Source organism: Alexandromys fortis, unplaced genomic scaffold (genome assembly GCF_014885135.2).
Source record: "Alexandromys fortis isolate MF-2015 unplaced genomic scaffold, M_Fortis_MF-2015_v1.1 scaffold_36, whole genome shotgun sequence".
NCBI classification, from domain to species: domain Eukaryota; kingdom Metazoa; phylum Chordata; class Mammalia; order Rodentia; family Cricetidae; genus Alexandromys; species Alexandromys fortis.
Window position 1 is genome coordinate 7298254 of NW_026067915.1, and position 17421 is coordinate 7315674.

Genomic DNA, 17421 nt, shown 5'->3' on the forward strand with positions numbered 1-17421 from the left:
GTCTAGAGAGGACAGTGAAGGGGTGGGGACTGTGGTGGGTTGGTGGGTGCATACTTCCTACCAAATCACTGTATCTAATGAAAAAAAAAATAGATGTCAGGTGTGGTGGGGTGCGCGCCTTTAATCCCAGCACTCTGGAGACAGAGGCAAGAAGGTCTCTGTGAGCTCAAGGCCAGCCTGATGTACATATGACCATAGTGGCTACATAGTGAGACCCTGCATTAAAAAAACAGAATTCTTTGTAGCAAGTGTATCTGTCCGTGTAACTCTGCAGGGGAGTGCAAGGAGGATAACCCACAGCTGAATGCAGTGGGCTCACTCCAGCAGATGAGCGGGAATGAGGAGAGGGACGGGAAGGGTCTCCCATTGGATTTATTATTATTGTGAGGATGTGGTGGGGTGCTATGGCATACGTGTGGAGGCCATACACCTTTATGTGGGTTCTGGGGCTCAAACTCAGGTTGCCAAGCTTCAAACTCTGCAGCTCACAACCACCTGTAACTCCAGTACCAGGGGATCTGGTGCCCTCTTCTGGTCCTGTGGGCACTAGGCACACAAGTGGAACAGGGACACATGCAGGCAAGACACCCATACACATAAAATATAATAAAAAGATATTATATGAAACAACTGTCCTGTACTTTTCTGAATGTGAGAATGAGCTGGGTGTGATGACACACACCTGTAACCCCAGCGCTTGGAAGGATGAGGCAGGAGGATCAAGAGTTCAAGGGCAGCCTAGGCTACATAGCAAGACCCCCCCCCCATCTCCAGAAAAGTTAACGTTATGAATGGATAAATGGTTGAGGAACATCTTCTGATTAAAAGAGATATGACAGAAAGCAGCATACAACTCACACGGGGGACCTTGACCTTGCTTTCTGGGACTTGCTCCCAGGCTAGGACGGGAATATCCAGGTCACAGCTGTTAATCTTTGAGGACTGAGAGCTGTGCCCTCTGACACAAACTCAGCTTGGTTTTAATGTCCGGAGGTAAGACACACAGCGATGCTTGCTTTACCTGGCAATGTTTAAGCTTAGGAGACAGAATCAGGTGGCTTTCCAAACGACAGTTTCTGAGTTGGTGGTAAGGCTCATCTTTGGATGCTTAGTTATTAGAAGAGAGGGATGGTACAAGGATAGCCTTGAGTGGGTTGGAGGGGTGTGGCTGTTATTGGCTCACGTGACACACACTTTTCGGAGTTCAGCTGGAGCTGCCATGTGGAGGGCCACCATGGAGACAGAGGAAGCCTGTGGCCACTGTTTCATTGAACAAGCTGAGGCTCATGCTTGATAAAGCTGCCTGTGAGGTTACAATGTAGCTCAGTGCTGGAACACTTCCTGTAAGGTGCCCAAGGCCTCCCTCAGTCCCCAACCACAAAAACTGAGATAAAGTATAAGAAAATCCCCAAGTGGCCTGGAGATGTAACTCAGTTGGCAGAGTGCATGAATCAGGTTAGAGGTGGGGCCCAACCCATTTTGGTCTGTGCCCCTTTAATATCGCTTTAGGAGGCAAGGTTCTGGGACCATTTGAGGTACCAGGAATCAGTTTTTGAGATGGGGGGGGCTGGCGGGAAGAGTGAGATGGATCCAGCAATCACACTATTCCAAAGGGGATGAAACCAGTAGGTGGATTTTTTCCCCAGCACTTCACAATAGCTAAGATAACAAATCACCTTGAGCGTCCCTTGATGGGTGAGCGGGCAAAGAAACTGGCATGAGCACATAGTGGAATACTACTCAGCCTTAAAACCGGAGGGAAGTGCTGTGGTTTGAAGATACACGGGGGGAACCTGCGGGACATTATGTTCAGTTAGCCAGACACAGACAGATAACGGTCACAAGATGTCACTTAACATATGGAACCCAAAACTGTTGAACTCAGGGGTTGCAGAGATGGCCCAGCATTTAAGAGCACTGGCTGCTCTTCCAGAGGATCCAGGTTCGATTCCCAGCACCCACATGGCAGCTCACAACTGTCTGTAAATCTTGTTCCAGGGGATCCAACACCCTCACATGGACGTGTATGCAGACAAAACACCAATGCATAGAAAATAAAAATAAATATGTATAAAAATTGAACTTGTAGATGTAAAGCACAAAGGGGCTTAGGAAGATGTGCATACAAAATTCAGTCGGACAAGAGAAATGGGTTCAAGAGTCTATTGCCCAGCACAATGACTACAGATAATGACAATGAACAGCCATTTTTACTTCATGATGGTGACGCATCTCATGAACATGCCACTAGGTGATTCTGTCATTGTGTAGATGGTTTACACGGACTGGGATGACAACAGTGTCATTAGACTATATAACCTTAGAGTATATGACTATACTAAGTGCATGATTATACATGATAGAACATTGACTTTCATATTTTGAGGCAGGGTCATACTCTGTAGCTTAGGCTAGCCTGGAACTCACTATTTAGCTTCATGATTGTAATTTTCATTTTGGACATGTCCTACTATGTAGCCCAGGCTGGCCCCAGCTCTCAGGGTAGTGTTTTTCTTGCCTCTGCCCCCTGAGTAGACGAGACTATAGGTGTGTGCCAACGTGCCTGGCATGTATTATATTCTTGGGAGGCGAAAGGAAATATGGGAGCCAGACTGAGGAGAGTGAAGATCAAGATCATGGCCCAGACTAGCAGGACCTCGGGAGGGCGAGCCACTCAGAGGTGAATCTCCAGCAGATAACGCAGACGACACTGGCTCTCCTGGTATATGAGGTACTCGCTCTGGCTGAAGTTGGAGCTTTGGAACGATGGGCATGGCACAGGTCGACCTTGAGGGACCACCACCTGCTGCCCATCCAGCTCTAGTTCAATGTCCTGGGAAGGATCTGTAAGGGACGGATTGCCAAGGAGTCACTGGTGCCTGGTGCTACCTATGTCTTGCTCCCTGAGACTTGCCACCTGCTACAGGGAGTGCCACCGTGTCCCCATTTCCCCCTGAAAACCCCAGGCTAATGCTCGTCAATGACATGACTTTTTCAGCCCTCTTGACACCCTGGAGGGATTTGTTGACTCAGTGGGTGTTTGTTGGACGACTGGGGGAGTCAGTTCCCCCAGGAAGACTGTATGGTTTTGTCTCTACAGTCCACTCTCCTTGTTGTCTTCTGAGGAGGTCCCCAGTCTCTTATGTCAACCCCACCTTTATCTATAGGCCCACCCAATATCTGGGGCTCACCAGGCTCTGTTTTGCCTCGGGCGATGACACTGTCAAAGCCAGGGGGTGGGCTCCTCAAGCTGGGATCATCGATGGTGATGTGGTGCTCCTTGCCCAGGGCCACCTCGCCCAGGAACATGTAGCCCACATGGTGCTTCCCACAAGACATGGGAGTAACTAGAGGACAAAGAAGCTCATGGCAGGAGGAAACAGCTCAGGCCCCCGGCCAGCTCTTTCCTGCAGTGGCAAGGCTGTCTGTGCCAGTTCTGCGGCTCACGAAACACTAACCACCTTCCAGTACCCCTCATCCCCGCCTGCTCCCTCCCATTCCCTTCCCCCACCTCCCACAGGCTGTCCGCTAGTGAATCGGTGATGGTGGGATGGGAGCTGGGAAGGGGCACCTCTCCCTACTTTGTTTACTTTGTCATTGGCACCCCTCAGGTGAGCACCCCCACTCCTGTCAGCCCGTCTTTCTTGGGGTCCCCTGTCCTCTTGATAGATCTCTTTGTCCACCAAGAATTTCAGCCCCATCTGTTCTTGGTTAAACCTTGCTTTCTTGGCCTGGCAGGTGATGGCAGCCTCCAGGGATGTGTTCAGCCTGGGCTGGTGGGGTCACTTGAGTCACTTAAGGACACCCTGACCATGAATTTGGAAGTCCCTGGAGACGCCTTTGACCTTCTGCCACCTGCTGCCACACTACTGCCTCACACATTCTGCTCACAGATTCTCTCATCTCAGTTCTGGAGCCTGGAGCGAGGGCCAGTGCTCATGGGGGCGGGATGGAGACAGAGAGAGACAGAATCAGAGAGGCAGAGAGAGACAGAATCAGAGAGGCAGAGAGAGACAGAACCCACCCCCCATCCCTCTGCCACCCACTTCACCGCTGCACCCACTGAGATTCTCCAGTGTGCACATCCACACGGGCTCTCTGTGGCTTTCTGGTCCTGTGTCCCTGCCCCTCCTTCCGCACAGAACACACTGGCAAGGCTTGGCGCACGCAGCCTTCTCCCCTCTCCGTCGCGATTTCTCTTTTCCTGCTCAGAGTCCCCCCCCCCCCCCCCCCCCCCCCCCCCCCCCCCCTCCCCCCCCCCCCCCCCCCACTTCCAGGACAACGTTTCCCTGACTGCCAGGTGCTTCTTAGGCTTAGGGCATCTCACTGTGTACTCAGGTCAGGAATATGTCCAGGATTCCTCCCTCAGGATTGGGCCCAGCCCATCTTTGTGCCTTCACCCCAACCCAGGCCTCGACCCAGGGGAACCTCACCATAGCCGGCCGACTTGCTGTTCTCCGAGGCAAAGTAGATACCCTTGCCAACACGGCCGCCCGAGTGTGGCATGATCCGGAGACCACTGGTGAGGATAGCAGCCACCACGGCCACATTGGTGCCGTGCCACAGCAGCCTCCGGTTGTTCAGTTTAGAGTGGGCCTTGAACCTGTCTTCCTGAGCCGGGAAAAGTGGAAAATGGTAATGAAAACAGCACATGAAGGTTCATGAGTCCCAAAGCTGAGGGCCCCACAGGTAAGTGGCCTACACTAGGCCTGGTGGAAACGGATCAGAGATTTTGAGCCAACTTAGCAAGGGACAGGTAAGTAAATGTTATCCCCTAAGGGACAGGGTGGTGATCTAGGGGCTGAATACCCCTTACCTCCCCTTCTCTGTTCACTTTCCAAACATGTTGCAGAGCTGGGCGTCTGGAGCTATTACCAGTCTGTTCCAGGTAGGTCTGTATTGCCTGGGGAGAGCAGAGCCTGGTGACCAAGGTGGGGAGACTCGGGGACCAGTGCCCTGTGGTCTCTCACTTTACAGCTCTCTTTAGGCCTGGGCATGTAGGAGAGAATGTGGAGAACCAGGGCTCCCCAGGTACCTCAAGGGCGGGTGGGTAGAGCTCACCTTGTACTCGGGCCCCCCACTGTCCAGCAGTTGAAGCTGGCACCTGAGGAGCTGGTAGTCCCTGTCCAGTGGGTGTGGCACTTCTTCCAGTTTCTCCTCCTCCCCATTTGCCTGCAAGGTCTGGGCCAGCTCGATGTCTGCCAGCACCTACGATAATGAGCACCGGAGCTTGTCTGCTCCTGGCTTCCACCTCCAGCATCTCCCACCTGTCTGTCCCCACCCCATCTCTCTGTCTGGCTTTCTCCTCTCTTGGCCCTCAGCCTGCCCACTGTAACCTGGAGTCCGTGACCATCTGCTCCTCTCCTCTTTGCCCAGTCTGTCTGGTACCCTCAGGGCCCGCCAGTCCTCACCAGCAGCATGTCCTTCTTGGCCTGAAGGATCTCAGGGGAGTTGATGGGCGGAGGCCGGCTGCGGCCAAAGTTGTGCGGGATGACAGTGTAGAAACGGGACGACAGTTCCTCCAGGCTCTGACCACCACCAGTGGGCTTTTTAATGGCTTCCTCTAGAGTTTCCAAGACCTCAAAGCCCCGTGCAATCTGCTGCTTGCTCAGTTTTCCCAAGGGCATCTTCTTCACATCTGGGGGATGAAGGGATAGTCTCAGTCCTGCACCCCCTGATATTGGGGCCCTGCCCCTCCCCTCAGAGCACCTCTTAACCCAGGTTCATGAGGGTCATCGCGTTCTTGAACATCTCTTTGCTGAAGATGTTGGTGATGAGCTTCTGAGTAGCAGGGTCCAGGGAGCAGGGCTTAACCACAGTCCTCACTGAGCCTCCATCCACCTGCGGAGAGAAAAACTGTGTGGGCAGGAGCAGCTGGGCAGGATGCTCACAAGGGGGAAGGGTGGGGCATTTGTAAAGGCCCAGGCTGAGGCCAGAGAAAGAGGCCAGTATTTGAGTGTACACTGCCAGGCAGGCAGGCAGACAGGCAGGCCCTTCCCTCTGCCCCACTGCCCCACCCCTGTCACCTTCATTACAGCCTCTTGAGTCTCTGCCTCTCCCTGCACTTCGATAAGTGTGTACTTGTTAGGATGGGCCACAAAGTGATCCCGCTCCTCCCATTTGTTCTTAGTCTTCTCCCGAAATTTCTTCTCAAAGTCCTTCTTTGCGTCTTCCAGGCAGACGAAGGGGTTCATCTTGGTCTGGCCCACCTCTCCCTGTAAGTGACAACTTTCAGGGGTGTGCCCATCAGAAATGTGTGCTGGCCGGCGGAAGGCGAAGTGGGACAGCCAGCTACAGTGGCTCTTTGGGGACTCTTGAAGTGTGTGCAGAGGAGGGCGGTTTGCGGGAGGCACACTGGTAACGGGTCACTCACCACCCGGCCCCAGCGGTTCCAGCAGAAGAAATGACCGTCCTCCTCCAGCAGCTGGATGATGTAGAACTTGTTATTGTTGTTGCTGATGTTGGTCTGGTTCAGGGTACAGTCATAGTCCTTGTGGACCTGTGTGGGGTGAGGCCGGAAGGCAGCTGGGCTGGGCATGGGCTGGTGTGCACACTGGTGGACACTTGGGTTCTATTTTGGCACTTGGTATAATGACTGTGCCGTTGGGGACACAGTCTGACTGGATTTGAATAAGGTCTGCTGTGGGAGATGGAATTTGGAGAACACGCATGGTGGGGGAATCTGAAAGATTCCTGGCTCTGTCCTGAGGGCTGAGTTTGAGGGAGCATCGGTGAGTCCTGGGGAAACCGAGTCAGACCCCATCCTTGAGTGGGATGCAAGAGGCAACTCCCTTGTCTGGTGGCCAGACCTGACACACCTTGATCTGACAGAATACACTCCACCTCTGTGGTCTTAAGAAGACATGTAAGCAATCCCTAGCTTCCTTAAAGACTTTGAGCTACCGGGCTAGAATGGAGACCCCCAAGGAGGAGAAGGCTGTGGCCTGAACATGGGTGGAGCTCACCTGAGTTCTGGGATTGCGACTGAGTGGGCATATGGGGTCCACACGGATGATGCGCTGATCTGCAGGAGCTGCTCTGAGAGCCTCAGCGGTGGAGCGGAAACTATCCTCCTCCCTTGTCCCCTGCTGCCTCTTCTTGGAGCCCTCAGCCTGCACCGAAGACTTTCGTTTTGGAGCCATGGCTATCCTGGGGTGAGGGGTAGGGAGTGTTCAGGCTGGCGTTTTTAAGAGGCTGGCCTCCTCTTTTTGCTATACAAATCCATGTTTCTAAAACCGCATTTTGTACCTCAGATATGCTCCCTCCCCAGGTGGCAAGGGCTCGGCTAAAGCCTGCCCAGTCTGCCCACCCTGGGCTAGGAAGAAGTCGGATCCCTACCCTCTCAGCTTGCCTGCGTGCCCTTAGGTAATAGAAAAAGTGAAAGCGGACTAGCCACTCCCACTTGTTGGCTTCTTCCTTTCCTAGAGCATTTCCTCCTCCTGTCGGGAAACAGGGATCTGGCAATACTGCTGACTGAATCTTCTGAGCTATGGGGTTGGGAGGTGGGGAAGGGCAGGGCGCTTAAGAGCAGCACTTGGGCAGCCAGATCTACTCCTCTAGAGCTGAGATATAGAAGCCTCTTCCTAACGCTCCAGAGTTCAGGGGTACTAGCCAAGGTCTCAGATAAGTGGCCTTCAACTGACAGAGATAAATCACTTTTACCCACCCTTCTCTGCCCCGCAGAGGACTCCGGGGAAGGGCCACAGGACACTCACCCAAAAGAAGCAGGACCCTAGAAGTGGTGGCTGTCACCCAGCCTGGTATCAGGACTGCTGGCTGAGTGCACCACCCAAGAAACAAGTTCCAAGTCCGGGCTTGTCTGGTGACCCTCTTCGAGCCTTCCGCTTCTCTTATGGTAGGGATTTCCGAGCAACCACAAGAGGAGGGGAAAAAGCATAAGAGGGTGTAGAATTCCAGTTATTTGGCTACTAGTGGGGTGAGTCAGAGACTGGGCAGGCCGAAGTTGGTGACTGTGCCACAGATGAGAGGTCACTAATCTGGACACATCTAAAACCGCAGGGCCTTCGTGCAGCCTCGACCAGGCTCTTGCCGCACGTATCCGCTATCTGCCCGACTTTGACCCTGGGTTTAGATACTGTCTACTTTCCAGGGTTGCCTGGATTCCATTTTCTGTGTATTAGAGCTTGGCTGAAAAGTCTTGTGTCCCCCGCCCCAGACTGGAAAAATTGAATCACTCTCGGAACGAAGAACTCCGCACCTCTGTCGCCCTCCAGTGGTTATGAGGCGCAAACACAAAGAATGGCCTCCTAGCCCCACCCCTCCCTGTGGCAAGCGCCACAGGCCCGCGCCGGAAACAGGAAGAGAGACTAGCTTTCTAGTCCCGTCGGCGCTGGAGCTTATAGGAGCTTTTGAGGGCGTGGCCAACGGGTCGGCCCAATGGGTGACTGGGGGAGTGACAGAGTCTCCTGGAGGGTCCAATGGAGCTGCGGGAGGCGGGGCCCGTCGCGCCGTAAGAGCCTATCAGGGCTCCGGGTCTTGCCATGCGGCCGGGGTTTAGCTGCCATGTGAGTTCTCCTGCAGCGGCAGCAGCACCTTGATGATCATGTCCAGCGCCGTGGCAACTCGTAAGCGGGCAAAGCCGGCCCCCGGGCCCGGGGCCGCTGCGGGGGCCGGCAAGCGGCGGCGAAAGGTGAGCATGGCGTTTCCTCGGGCAGGACCGGTCTCGCTACTGCGACAACCATCGTTCCATCCCAGGGCTCTCATCGGGGCTCATCCCTTCGCCCAGGGCCCCATCCCTTCGCTCAGGGTCCCATCTGGATGCAGCCCCAACCTCTTTCTTCTACCCACCGAATCCTGGAAGGCCTTCCGTTTGGCCAGGGCCAAGAGCCGCTGCCTTTCTCAGGCTCTTGAGCAAGAAAGGATCGTATTATTTCCAGGTCGACTCTGCTGGGGACAGAGGCAAATCCAAGGGTGGCGGCAAGATGAATGAAGAAATTTCCAGTGATTCTGAGACTGAGAGGTGAGCATTTTTTTCCACCGAGGGGAAGGGTAAACTGAAGCTCACGGTAAATGGACGACTCAGGGAGACTAGTTATAGAGCTGGAGAACTCAGAATTGCCGTTGGCTCATAGATCGTTTGCTCGGGTATCTGGCTGTGAGATGTCTCTGTGTGACTATGGCGAGGGTCCTGGATCCTTGTGGGAGAGCCTGAGACCTTTTTTGTCTCTTGGAGAGGACGCAGGCACAAGACTGGATTGAGAGGCAAGGGGAGACGGCTGCAGGGCACACCTGCAACTTCATTCCATTTTCACGCATTGTCACAGTTACCGATGTCTTGGACTCCTTTCCGAGATGAAGTCTGCTGTATTGCCAAGGTTGTCCTGGCCTCCTGGGCTCAAATGATCTGACAGCTTTTGCTTCCTAGTTAAAAACGCAGTGTTTATTGGCACATATCTAGCCTTCCCTTGACTCTAACATTAGGGACTGGTTTTAGTGTTGGGGACACAGATGGGCAGCAAGGGGAGAGAGGTGTTGTAGGGAGGCGTGGATCTTGCAGGTATGTGTTCTGAGGAGTGAAGAAGCTTTTTAAGATAGGTGCCTGGCAGTGGTGGTGCACACCTTTAATCCCAGCACTCAGGAGGCAGAGGCAGGCGGATCTTTGTGAGTTCGAAGCCAGCTTGGTCTACAGAGTGAGCTCCAGGATAGCCAGGGAGGATGCATAGAGAAACCATGTCTAAAAAAAACAACAAAATCCCTAAAAAACAAACAAACACCCCTCCCCCCCAAAAAAAACGGGCTTAGAGAGATGAGAAGGAGTGTCATGGAGTGGTAGGGAAGGCATTCAGGGGTCAGGGACAAGTTTGGGGTGTAAGTTTGCCAGGGTGGAAGGTAGAAAAGATAAAAGGGCCGGGCAGTGGTGATCCCAGCACTCATTAGGCAGAGGTAGGCGGATCTCTGAGTTCGAGGCCAGTCTGGTCTAGAAGAGCTAGTTCCAGGACAGGCTGCAAAGCTACAGAGAAACCCTGTCTGGGGGGGGGGGGACCTAACCAACCAAACAAAAAAGATAAAAGGGCAGGTGATAGGTTCATATACAATTCAGAGAGGGGTTCGGATGCTTCCCAGTCTCAGTAGGCGATGGGGGTGGCTTTATGGTTTCAAAGGACTGGGACAGGGTGTCATCCCCACGGGTGGAGGTTCTCAGTCCAGGAAATCCTGACATCATTTTCATCAACTGGACTTAGCTGTTCTGTGTCCCCGTCTTCCCCCACCAGGGTTTCTCTGTGTAGCAGCTCTCCTGGAACTCTCCCTGTACACCAGGCTGGCCTTGAACTCATAGGTTCACCTGTTTCTGCCTCCTGAGTGCTAGAGTTACCAGCCTGGCTAGCAATTCTGCTTCTAAAAGTCAATGTCTGTTGCCTTAACTCACACATAGAAACAGTCTCTTTTGATATAAGGTTTTTCCATGTAGCTCTCCTGGAACTAGCTATATAGATCAGGCTGGCCTCAAACTCAAGGACATCCACCTGCTTCTGCCTCCAGGACCTGTGCTAAACATTTTAAGTTTGTTTTTATTTATATGCATATATGTGTACATGCATGAGTTTGTATGCACAACTTGAGTGCAAGTGCCCCAGGAGGACTGAGGGCATTCGATCCCCTGGAACTGCAGTGACAGGTGTCGGTGCTGGGGATTGAACCCAGGTTCTCTGCAAGAACAGCAAGAGCTCTTAACCGATGGCCATCTTCCCAGCCCACTTAAGTATTTTACAAAGTTGTATAACAAAGTGTATTAACTATAGAAGCACCTCTCAGTTTTTTCTGTTGATCCTCTATCATGGACAAAAATAAAGAGAAATGTATAACACATAAAATTCAGGTCTGAAATATCTTTTCTTACAAAAGCTACTTTTTAGCAAAAAAATGATGCGGGATATGGTGGCACACGCCTTTAATCCCAGCACTCTGGAGGCAGAGGCAGGCGGATCTCTGAGTTAAAGGCCAGCCTGATCCACAGAACAAGTTCTAGGATAGCCAGGGTTACATGGAGAAACCACCTCTGGGAAAATGGAGAAGAAAGAAAAAGCAGAATTGCTAAATCCAGTTTATAAGTTTTGTCATTCTGCTGAGCCTGTCTCCTCTACTTTCCTGTTAGTAACTCTTAAATAACTGACTAGTTGGTTTGGGTAAACTCTGTATAGTCAGAACTCTGGGCTGTGCCCTGGCTTTGACCTTCCTGAGAGGTGTCTCAGTTTTGAGGCGGGTGCTTACTGTGTAGCCCTGGCAGGCCTGAAACTTGCTCTGCAGACCAGGCTGGACTCAGATTCAGAGATCTGCCTGCCTCTGCCTCCCAAGTACTGGGATAAAACAGGTCGGGTAGAGAGAGGGACTGGGAGGAGAAGAGAGAGGAGAACCTGTGGCTGGAATGTAAAATATACAGGTAAATAATTTATTTAAAAATTTCATTTAATAGCTAGATTAAGACAAAAAAAGGCATACCCCACCACAATGGGCTTCCTGACAGGTTGTAAGATCCCTTCTGATGGAAGTCCTGGGCAAGATCTTAATTGGGTGCTGGGAAATAGAGCGGCTAACAGACTGGATGTCTTGTGATCAGAGGGACCACAAGTCCTGCACTTCCTGCGTGTGAGTTCTCAACACTTTCCTCCAGCTCCCAGGAGGAGATCGAAACCTTTGAAACCTTTGAGTAAAGGGAGCGTCCTCAGCTGGCCTAGGGACCGGGGCTTGGGAGGGACAGCAAGAAACTCACCAGTACAGGGCTAAGTCAGTACTACTTAGGATTAGGATTCACTTGGAACCTAGTCCTCGGGGTCCAAGGAGGATGCTGGGGCAGCGAGCCTAGCCCAGCATGTCTGTCTCTTGGGTTCTGCTAAAACTCGCTGCCCTGTTTCTTGGAGCAGTTGTCACCCTGGCATTGCCTTTTCTGTTCTGTGTATCGCATCTCCTGTTTCTAGTACCTTGTGCCTTTCTCTAGTTTTTGAAGCTCAGTAGGAGGAAAGGATCAGTTCTTTGTCACTCTGTACATCTGACAATTCTTAGCAGGGAGTTTGAGATAGTCTTACTCTGGCTTGGGCTGACCTTGAGTCTTACCTTGCAAATTCTAGGATTTTAGGTATGCCATTGTCCCTGGCTTGATAATGTGGTTTTTTTGGATGGTTATTGAACTCAGGACCTTTATTAGGCTAAGCTCATGGTCTATCACTGAGCCATACCCATTGTGGTATCCTTATTTGTCACTGTTTTGTCTAGGCACCTCTTCTTCCTCCTCTTCCTCCTCCTCTTTGTTCTCTCCACCACCCCTTCTCCCCCCACCCCACCCCATACTGGCTGTTTATTCCAGGACCTCAAGCATGTTTGTCTTCCTTTGCCACTGAGCTAAGTCTGCAGGCCTGCCATTGTTATTTCTGATCTTTTGTATACAACCTGGTTTCTCTTAGAAGCTTATGGAACCTTCTTTTTCCCATATTGTTGAGCTTTTATAATCATTTCCTGGTGTTGGGGGGAGGTGGCCATTTTCACATTGCGCTGGATGACCCTGAGTGGGATCTTCAGTTGGACAAGTCTCAAGTCACATCTGCTTTCTGCACGTGTCTTTGGCAGGGGGTTGGCCAGATGCGTAGGGCCAGCCCCTTAGACCCAGTCCCTTCTTTCCATAGTTTGGCTCCAAGGAAAACAGAGGAAGAGGAGGAGGAGGAGCTAGAGGAGACTGCGCAGGAGAAGAAGCTACGTTTGGCCAAACTCTACCTTGAGCAGCTTAAGCAGCAAGGTGAGCTGGGGGAACTAGATGAAGGCCGGGGTCTCTGCCAGAACCTACCTGCTGTCCCTGTTGTAGCCCCGGCCATCTGATGGGCCACTCATAGGTTCCCCTGTTTGCCAGTGCTGCTGATCTTAACCACCTTGTGGAGGGTGTCTATGATCTCTAATGGGCCAGGATTTCCCAGGACAGACTAGGCTTGAGGGGAGCTAAGCCCAGTGTGATAAACAAAGTCAGGAAGGGACTGTCTAGTTTTCCCTAGAGAGTGCTAGAAGTGTCCCGGGGTAGAGGGCTAGGCATGGGATGGGAGGAGGAAAGGGCACCTCAGCCTTGGGTTATGTGGACTGGTCTGTCCTGCACAGAGGAGGAGAAGGCTGAAGCTCGTGAATTTGAGGAGGATCAAGTGGCGGGACGCTTAAAAGAAGACGTGGTGAGTGTGGAGGGCAGCGGTGAGTGCGGAGGGAGATGGGGCTTCCTTCCAGTTCCTCATTCCTCTTTCTTCTCTCTTTGCAGCTCGAGCAGAGAGGCAGGTTACAGAAGTCAGTGGCAAAGGAGGTGAGTGGGCAGGGCAGCACCTTGGTGTAAGGTTAGAGTCATTGCACTCACCTGGGTTGACAAGCAGACGGCTTAGTGCCCCTCAGGCTGTTGGAGTCTTTTTGTGGTATACAGTGGTAGATACTTGGGCAGATATGGCTAGGTAATGAAAGGTCTTATTCTCATGACCTTGGGGCCCGTTTTCCTTCTGGCTAGGGTGGGTGGGTAAGAATAGTTCTGGACTGGGAGTGTCATCATGGTTCCAACTATAGTGACCTGGTCCTTGTCTGCCCAGATCCAGACCCCGGCTCCCACCGACATTCGAGTTTTACGGGGCCACCAGCTCTCAATCACGTGCTTGGTTATCACTCCTGATGACCTGGCCATCTTCTCCGCCGCCAAAGACTGCACCATCATTAAGTGTGAGTGAGACCTTGAGGGCCTGTGTCTGGTGCAGAGCCCTGGTTATGGAAGCTACCTAGGAGGAGCTTTGTGAGTGACAGTGAAAGCTTCCAACCAGCGGTAGGGCCTCTGAGCTCCGTGGAGCAAAGACAGGATGAGGATAGTGCTGGGGAGTCGGCCACCGTTGTGCTGGATGGACACTGAATGGAATCTTCAGTCGGTCAGGTCCCATCCCTCAGTTTTCTACACACGTTGAGGATGGGGACTGAGGCCTCAGATGGGCAGCTGGGCTGGGAGGTGTTTGAGGCTCTACACTGACCGATGCAGTCCTTGGTCCTTCTAGATTCCTAGCCCTCCACACCTGAGCCTAGGCCTCACCTCCCGCCTTTATCCGAGGAAGGAATCGTGCCAACAGTCCCAGTGCACCTCTCTCTCTCTCTCTCTCTCTCTCTCTCTCTCTCATTCCCTCCCTCCTTTATCTTTTTTTTAATATATTTATTTATTTATTTATTTATTTATTTATTTATTTATTTATTTATTATGTATACAATATTCTGTCTTTATGTCTGCAGGCCAGAAGAGGGCACCAAACCCCATTACAGATGGTTGTGAGCCACCATGTGGTTGCTGGGAATTGAACTCAGTACCTTTGGAAGAGCAGGCAATGCTCTTAACCTCTGAGCCATCTCTCCAGCCCCCCTCCTTTATCTTTTTAATGCTGTTTATTTTGTGTATGGGTGTGCACCTATGCCACAACCCACGTGTTGAGATGTCAGGACAACATGTGATAGTCGAGTAGGTTCTGGGGACTGAGTTGAGGTTCGTGCACATGGCAAGTGGTCCCCACTGAGCATACCTCCAATCTCCAAGGCACTTTTAAATTCTTCTCCCTCCTTTGGGGGGTCATGGCTGCCATTGGGGACTATTGTTCCCATTTGGCAGATGAGACCAAAGTGATTTGTGTAGACGCTCACAGCAGCTGAACTGGGTCCCCTGACCCAAGTACAGGGCTCCCTTCATGACGCTTGTCCATGCAGCTCTTTCATGGTGGGGGAGGCATGGTTGGCTAAGCCAGTGGTGTCCCCCTTCCCAGTAATCTCTTTCCTCTCTTGGTGGCAGGGAGTGTAGAGACTGGGCGGAAACTGCATGTAATTCCTCGAGCCAAGAAGGGTACCCAGGGGCAGCCTTCAGGCCACAGCAGCCATATCCTCTGCATGGCCATCTCCTCTGATGGCAAGTACCTTGTAAGACTGGGCTGGCCCTGTAGGCAGGTGGGCGGTTTGGCTGTGCAGTGTGTGTGCTTGTGGCTATTAATCTTCGTTCTCACAGGCCTCTGGTGACCGAAGCAAACTCATTCTAATTTGGGAGGCCCAGAGCTGCCAGCACCTGTACACCTTCACGGGACACCGGGACGCTGTGTCGGTGAGGCTCTGGGTATTTAGTGGATGGTACTGGGCCCCAGCTCATCTTCTGGGGACCTCCTCTCTGGGTAGTGAGTGCTGTGTAAGGGACCTAAGTGTGCTGAAGACACTGGGAGGGGTGGAAGGAGATCTGGTCCGGCTGATACCGGAGCCAGGAGGGCCTGAGGGGGTCCAGCTATTTGAGTACAGACAAGCACGTTCCTGACTCCACATGGGGTCTCATGTTTTATCTTCAGTGCTCTGTGGGAGGAGGCTTCCTGTGTCACGTGACTTGCTTTAGGAGAGCCTCTCTGGGCCTGTCTTCTGTTTCCTCTGCTTAGTCCTGACCCTGCTGCCCCTCCCCATCTGCTCTAGGGACTGGCCTTCCGAAGAGGTACCCACCAGCTCTACAGCACATCCCACGACCGCTCAGTGAAGGTGTGGAATGCAGCCGAGAACTCCTATGTGGAGACCCTGTGAGTGCGCTCGGGCAGATGGCATGTGAATGCCGGTTCACGCATACCTCTAAGTTCAACGTGACGCTCTCTTCTTCCCTCCAGCTTTGGGCACCAGGATGCTGTGGCCGCATTGGACGCCCTTAGCCGAGAGTGCTGTGTGACAGCTGGGGGCCGGGATGGGACTGTGCGTGTATGGAAGATCCCAGAGGAATCCCAGCTTGTCTTCTATGGCCACCAGTAAGGCAGTCTGCTGTGGCGTGCCGGGGCTCTATGGGCTGGTGAGAGCGCTGGACCTTGTCCCTCACACACTCTCTCTCTAGGGGCTCCATTGACTGTATCCATCTGATCAATGAGGAGCACATGGTGTCCGGTGCAGATGATGGGTAAGAGTTATTCCTCTGATGTGACTGACCACTGCTGCTATGACCATTCCCGCCTGTCAGGGCCTTTCCATATTCCTCAGCTGGCCTGTGTGCTTGGTCCTCTCTGCTCTTTGCCTCTGTCCTGCTCTTGCCCTCAGACTCTCTTCCCTACCCACAGCTCCGTGGCCTTGTGGGGCCTCTCCAAGAAACGGCCGCTTGCCCTCCAGCGGGAAGCTCACGGACTGCATGGGGAGCCAGGCCTGGAGCAGCCCTACTGGGTGTCATCGGTGGCGGCCCTGCTTAATACAGACCTTGTGGCCACAGGTGGGTGCTCTGTGAAGGGGGGAAGAGGGGCACAAGGTGACTTGGTGTAGGGGTTTGCTCATTGATCCTCTGTTTTCCAAGGCTCCCACAATGCCTGTGTGCGGCTTTGGCAGTGTGGAGAGGGCTTCCGACAGCTTGACCCTCTTTGTGACATCCCCCTGGTAAGTGGTAAATGCATAAGCCTGTCTTTGCCAGACTCTGGGGGCCCCTGGAATGAGCTCTTTCTGCTCTTCCCACAAGCAAGGCCACTTACTGTTGCAGGGACTCCCTCTTTCCTCCTGCTCTGTCCCCCTGCCTCTCCGCCCTGTGCTGTCCTGGCTTCAATATACAGGGTTGAGAGTTGCATGGCCAGAAGGTGGAGGCCTGCACTGGGCTTAGCTCTGCCTCGCTGGTACTGGCTTGAGACCAGGTGGGGGTGTACGGAATTGATTATCCACATTGGGGTGACCTGTGGGGTTGTGGTGGGATATGTCAGAGACAGCTTGAGTCGGGATGGCTGTTCTGGGGTTCCTTGTACCCCACTGCCAGGTGCCAGGCCCGAGGCAGCTCTTGACACACTTGATGGGCACTGCCTCCTGAATCCATTCCCTGCTAGGCTGGCTCTATTTTCCCCTGGCTCAGATTGGGAGGCTAAGGCTTCAGAGAGAAAGGACTGGTCCGCCTGACCAGAGACAGCGGGCAGCAGGTTTTCACCAGGCTCTTGATTGATGTTGGCAGCTAGTGAGGATAGTTCTGATGTCTTTCTGTGTCCCCCTCAGGTTGGTTTTATCAACAGCCTCAAGTTCTCCAGTGCTGGGGACTTCTTGGTGGCTGGAGTGGGCCAGGAGCACAGGTGCGTGATGGGGGCGGGGCTGAGGGCAGGGTGATGGGGGTGGGGCTGAGGGCAGGGTGATGGAGGGCGGGGCTGAGGGCAGGATGGCACTGGCCAGATGGGACTAGGAGGGGGTTGGAGGGTGGGGGTGGGTCTGCCTTAGCTGCCGCTCTCATTCCTCACAGGCTTGGCCGGTGGTGGAGGATCAAAGAGGCTCGGAATTCAGTCTGCATCATCCCTCTGCGCAGAGTCCCTGCGGCCCCTGTTGCTGGCTCCTGACACTCGTCCTTATTTAAGTGCTTTCTAGACCCTGCCCCCCTTTTTGTATTAAAGCCTCCTATTTTAGACTTTGTTCTTCTGGTTCCTGGGAGGGTTAGCAGCAGGGGTGTGTGACAGG

At 53.0% G+C, this 17421-nt stretch overlaps 2 protein-coding genes across 6 annotated transcripts; one reads left to right on the forward strand and one right to left on the reverse strand.

Moving 5' to 3' along the window:
• Positions 1–2149: 2149 nt before the first annotated feature.
• On the reverse strand, positions 2150–7876 carry Parp3 (poly(ADP-ribose) polymerase family member 3). 5 transcript variants are annotated; one of them, XM_050139500.1, is made up of 11 exons: positions 7716–7875; positions 6966–7149; positions 6374–6499; positions 6027–6215; positions 5718–5841; positions 5412–5638; positions 5062–5208; positions 4817–4903; positions 4434–4611; positions 3192–3347; positions 2150–2844 (listed from the first exon to the last, which is right to left on the reverse strand). In XM_050139500.1, exons 2-11 carry the CDS (start codon positions 7140–7142, stop codon positions 2675–2677), a joined length of 1581 nt encoding a protein of 526 aa, XP_049995457.1. In that variant the 5' UTR covers positions 7143–7149; positions 7716–7875; the 3' UTR covers positions 2150–2674. The 5 variants fall into 5 exon arrangements, with proteins under 5 accessions (XP_049995457.1, XP_049995460.1, XP_049995459.1 ...); XM_050139503.1 differs by having other exon boundaries at positions 6966–7144; positions 7716–7852; XM_050139502.1 differs by lacking the exon at positions 7716–7875 and adding an exon at positions 7339–7419.
• Positions 7877–8328: 452 nt separating this feature from the next.
• Positions 8329–17369, forward strand: Rrp9 (ribosomal RNA processing 9, U3 small nucleolar RNA binding protein). Its single transcript, XM_050139505.1, has 15 exons — positions 8329–8650; positions 8898–8980; positions 12636–12745; positions 13096–13163; positions 13247–13288; positions 13563–13689; positions 14789–14913; positions 14999–15091; positions 15445–15545; positions 15630–15764; positions 15848–15910; positions 16068–16213; positions 16295–16374; positions 16972–17045; positions 17210–17369. The coding sequence occupies exons 1-15, from the start codon at positions 8558–8560 to the stop codon at positions 17301–17303; spliced, it is 1434 nt and encodes a 477-aa protein (XP_049995462.1). The 5' UTR covers positions 8329–8557; the 3' UTR covers positions 17304–17369.
• Positions 17370–17421: the final 52 nt, after the last annotated feature.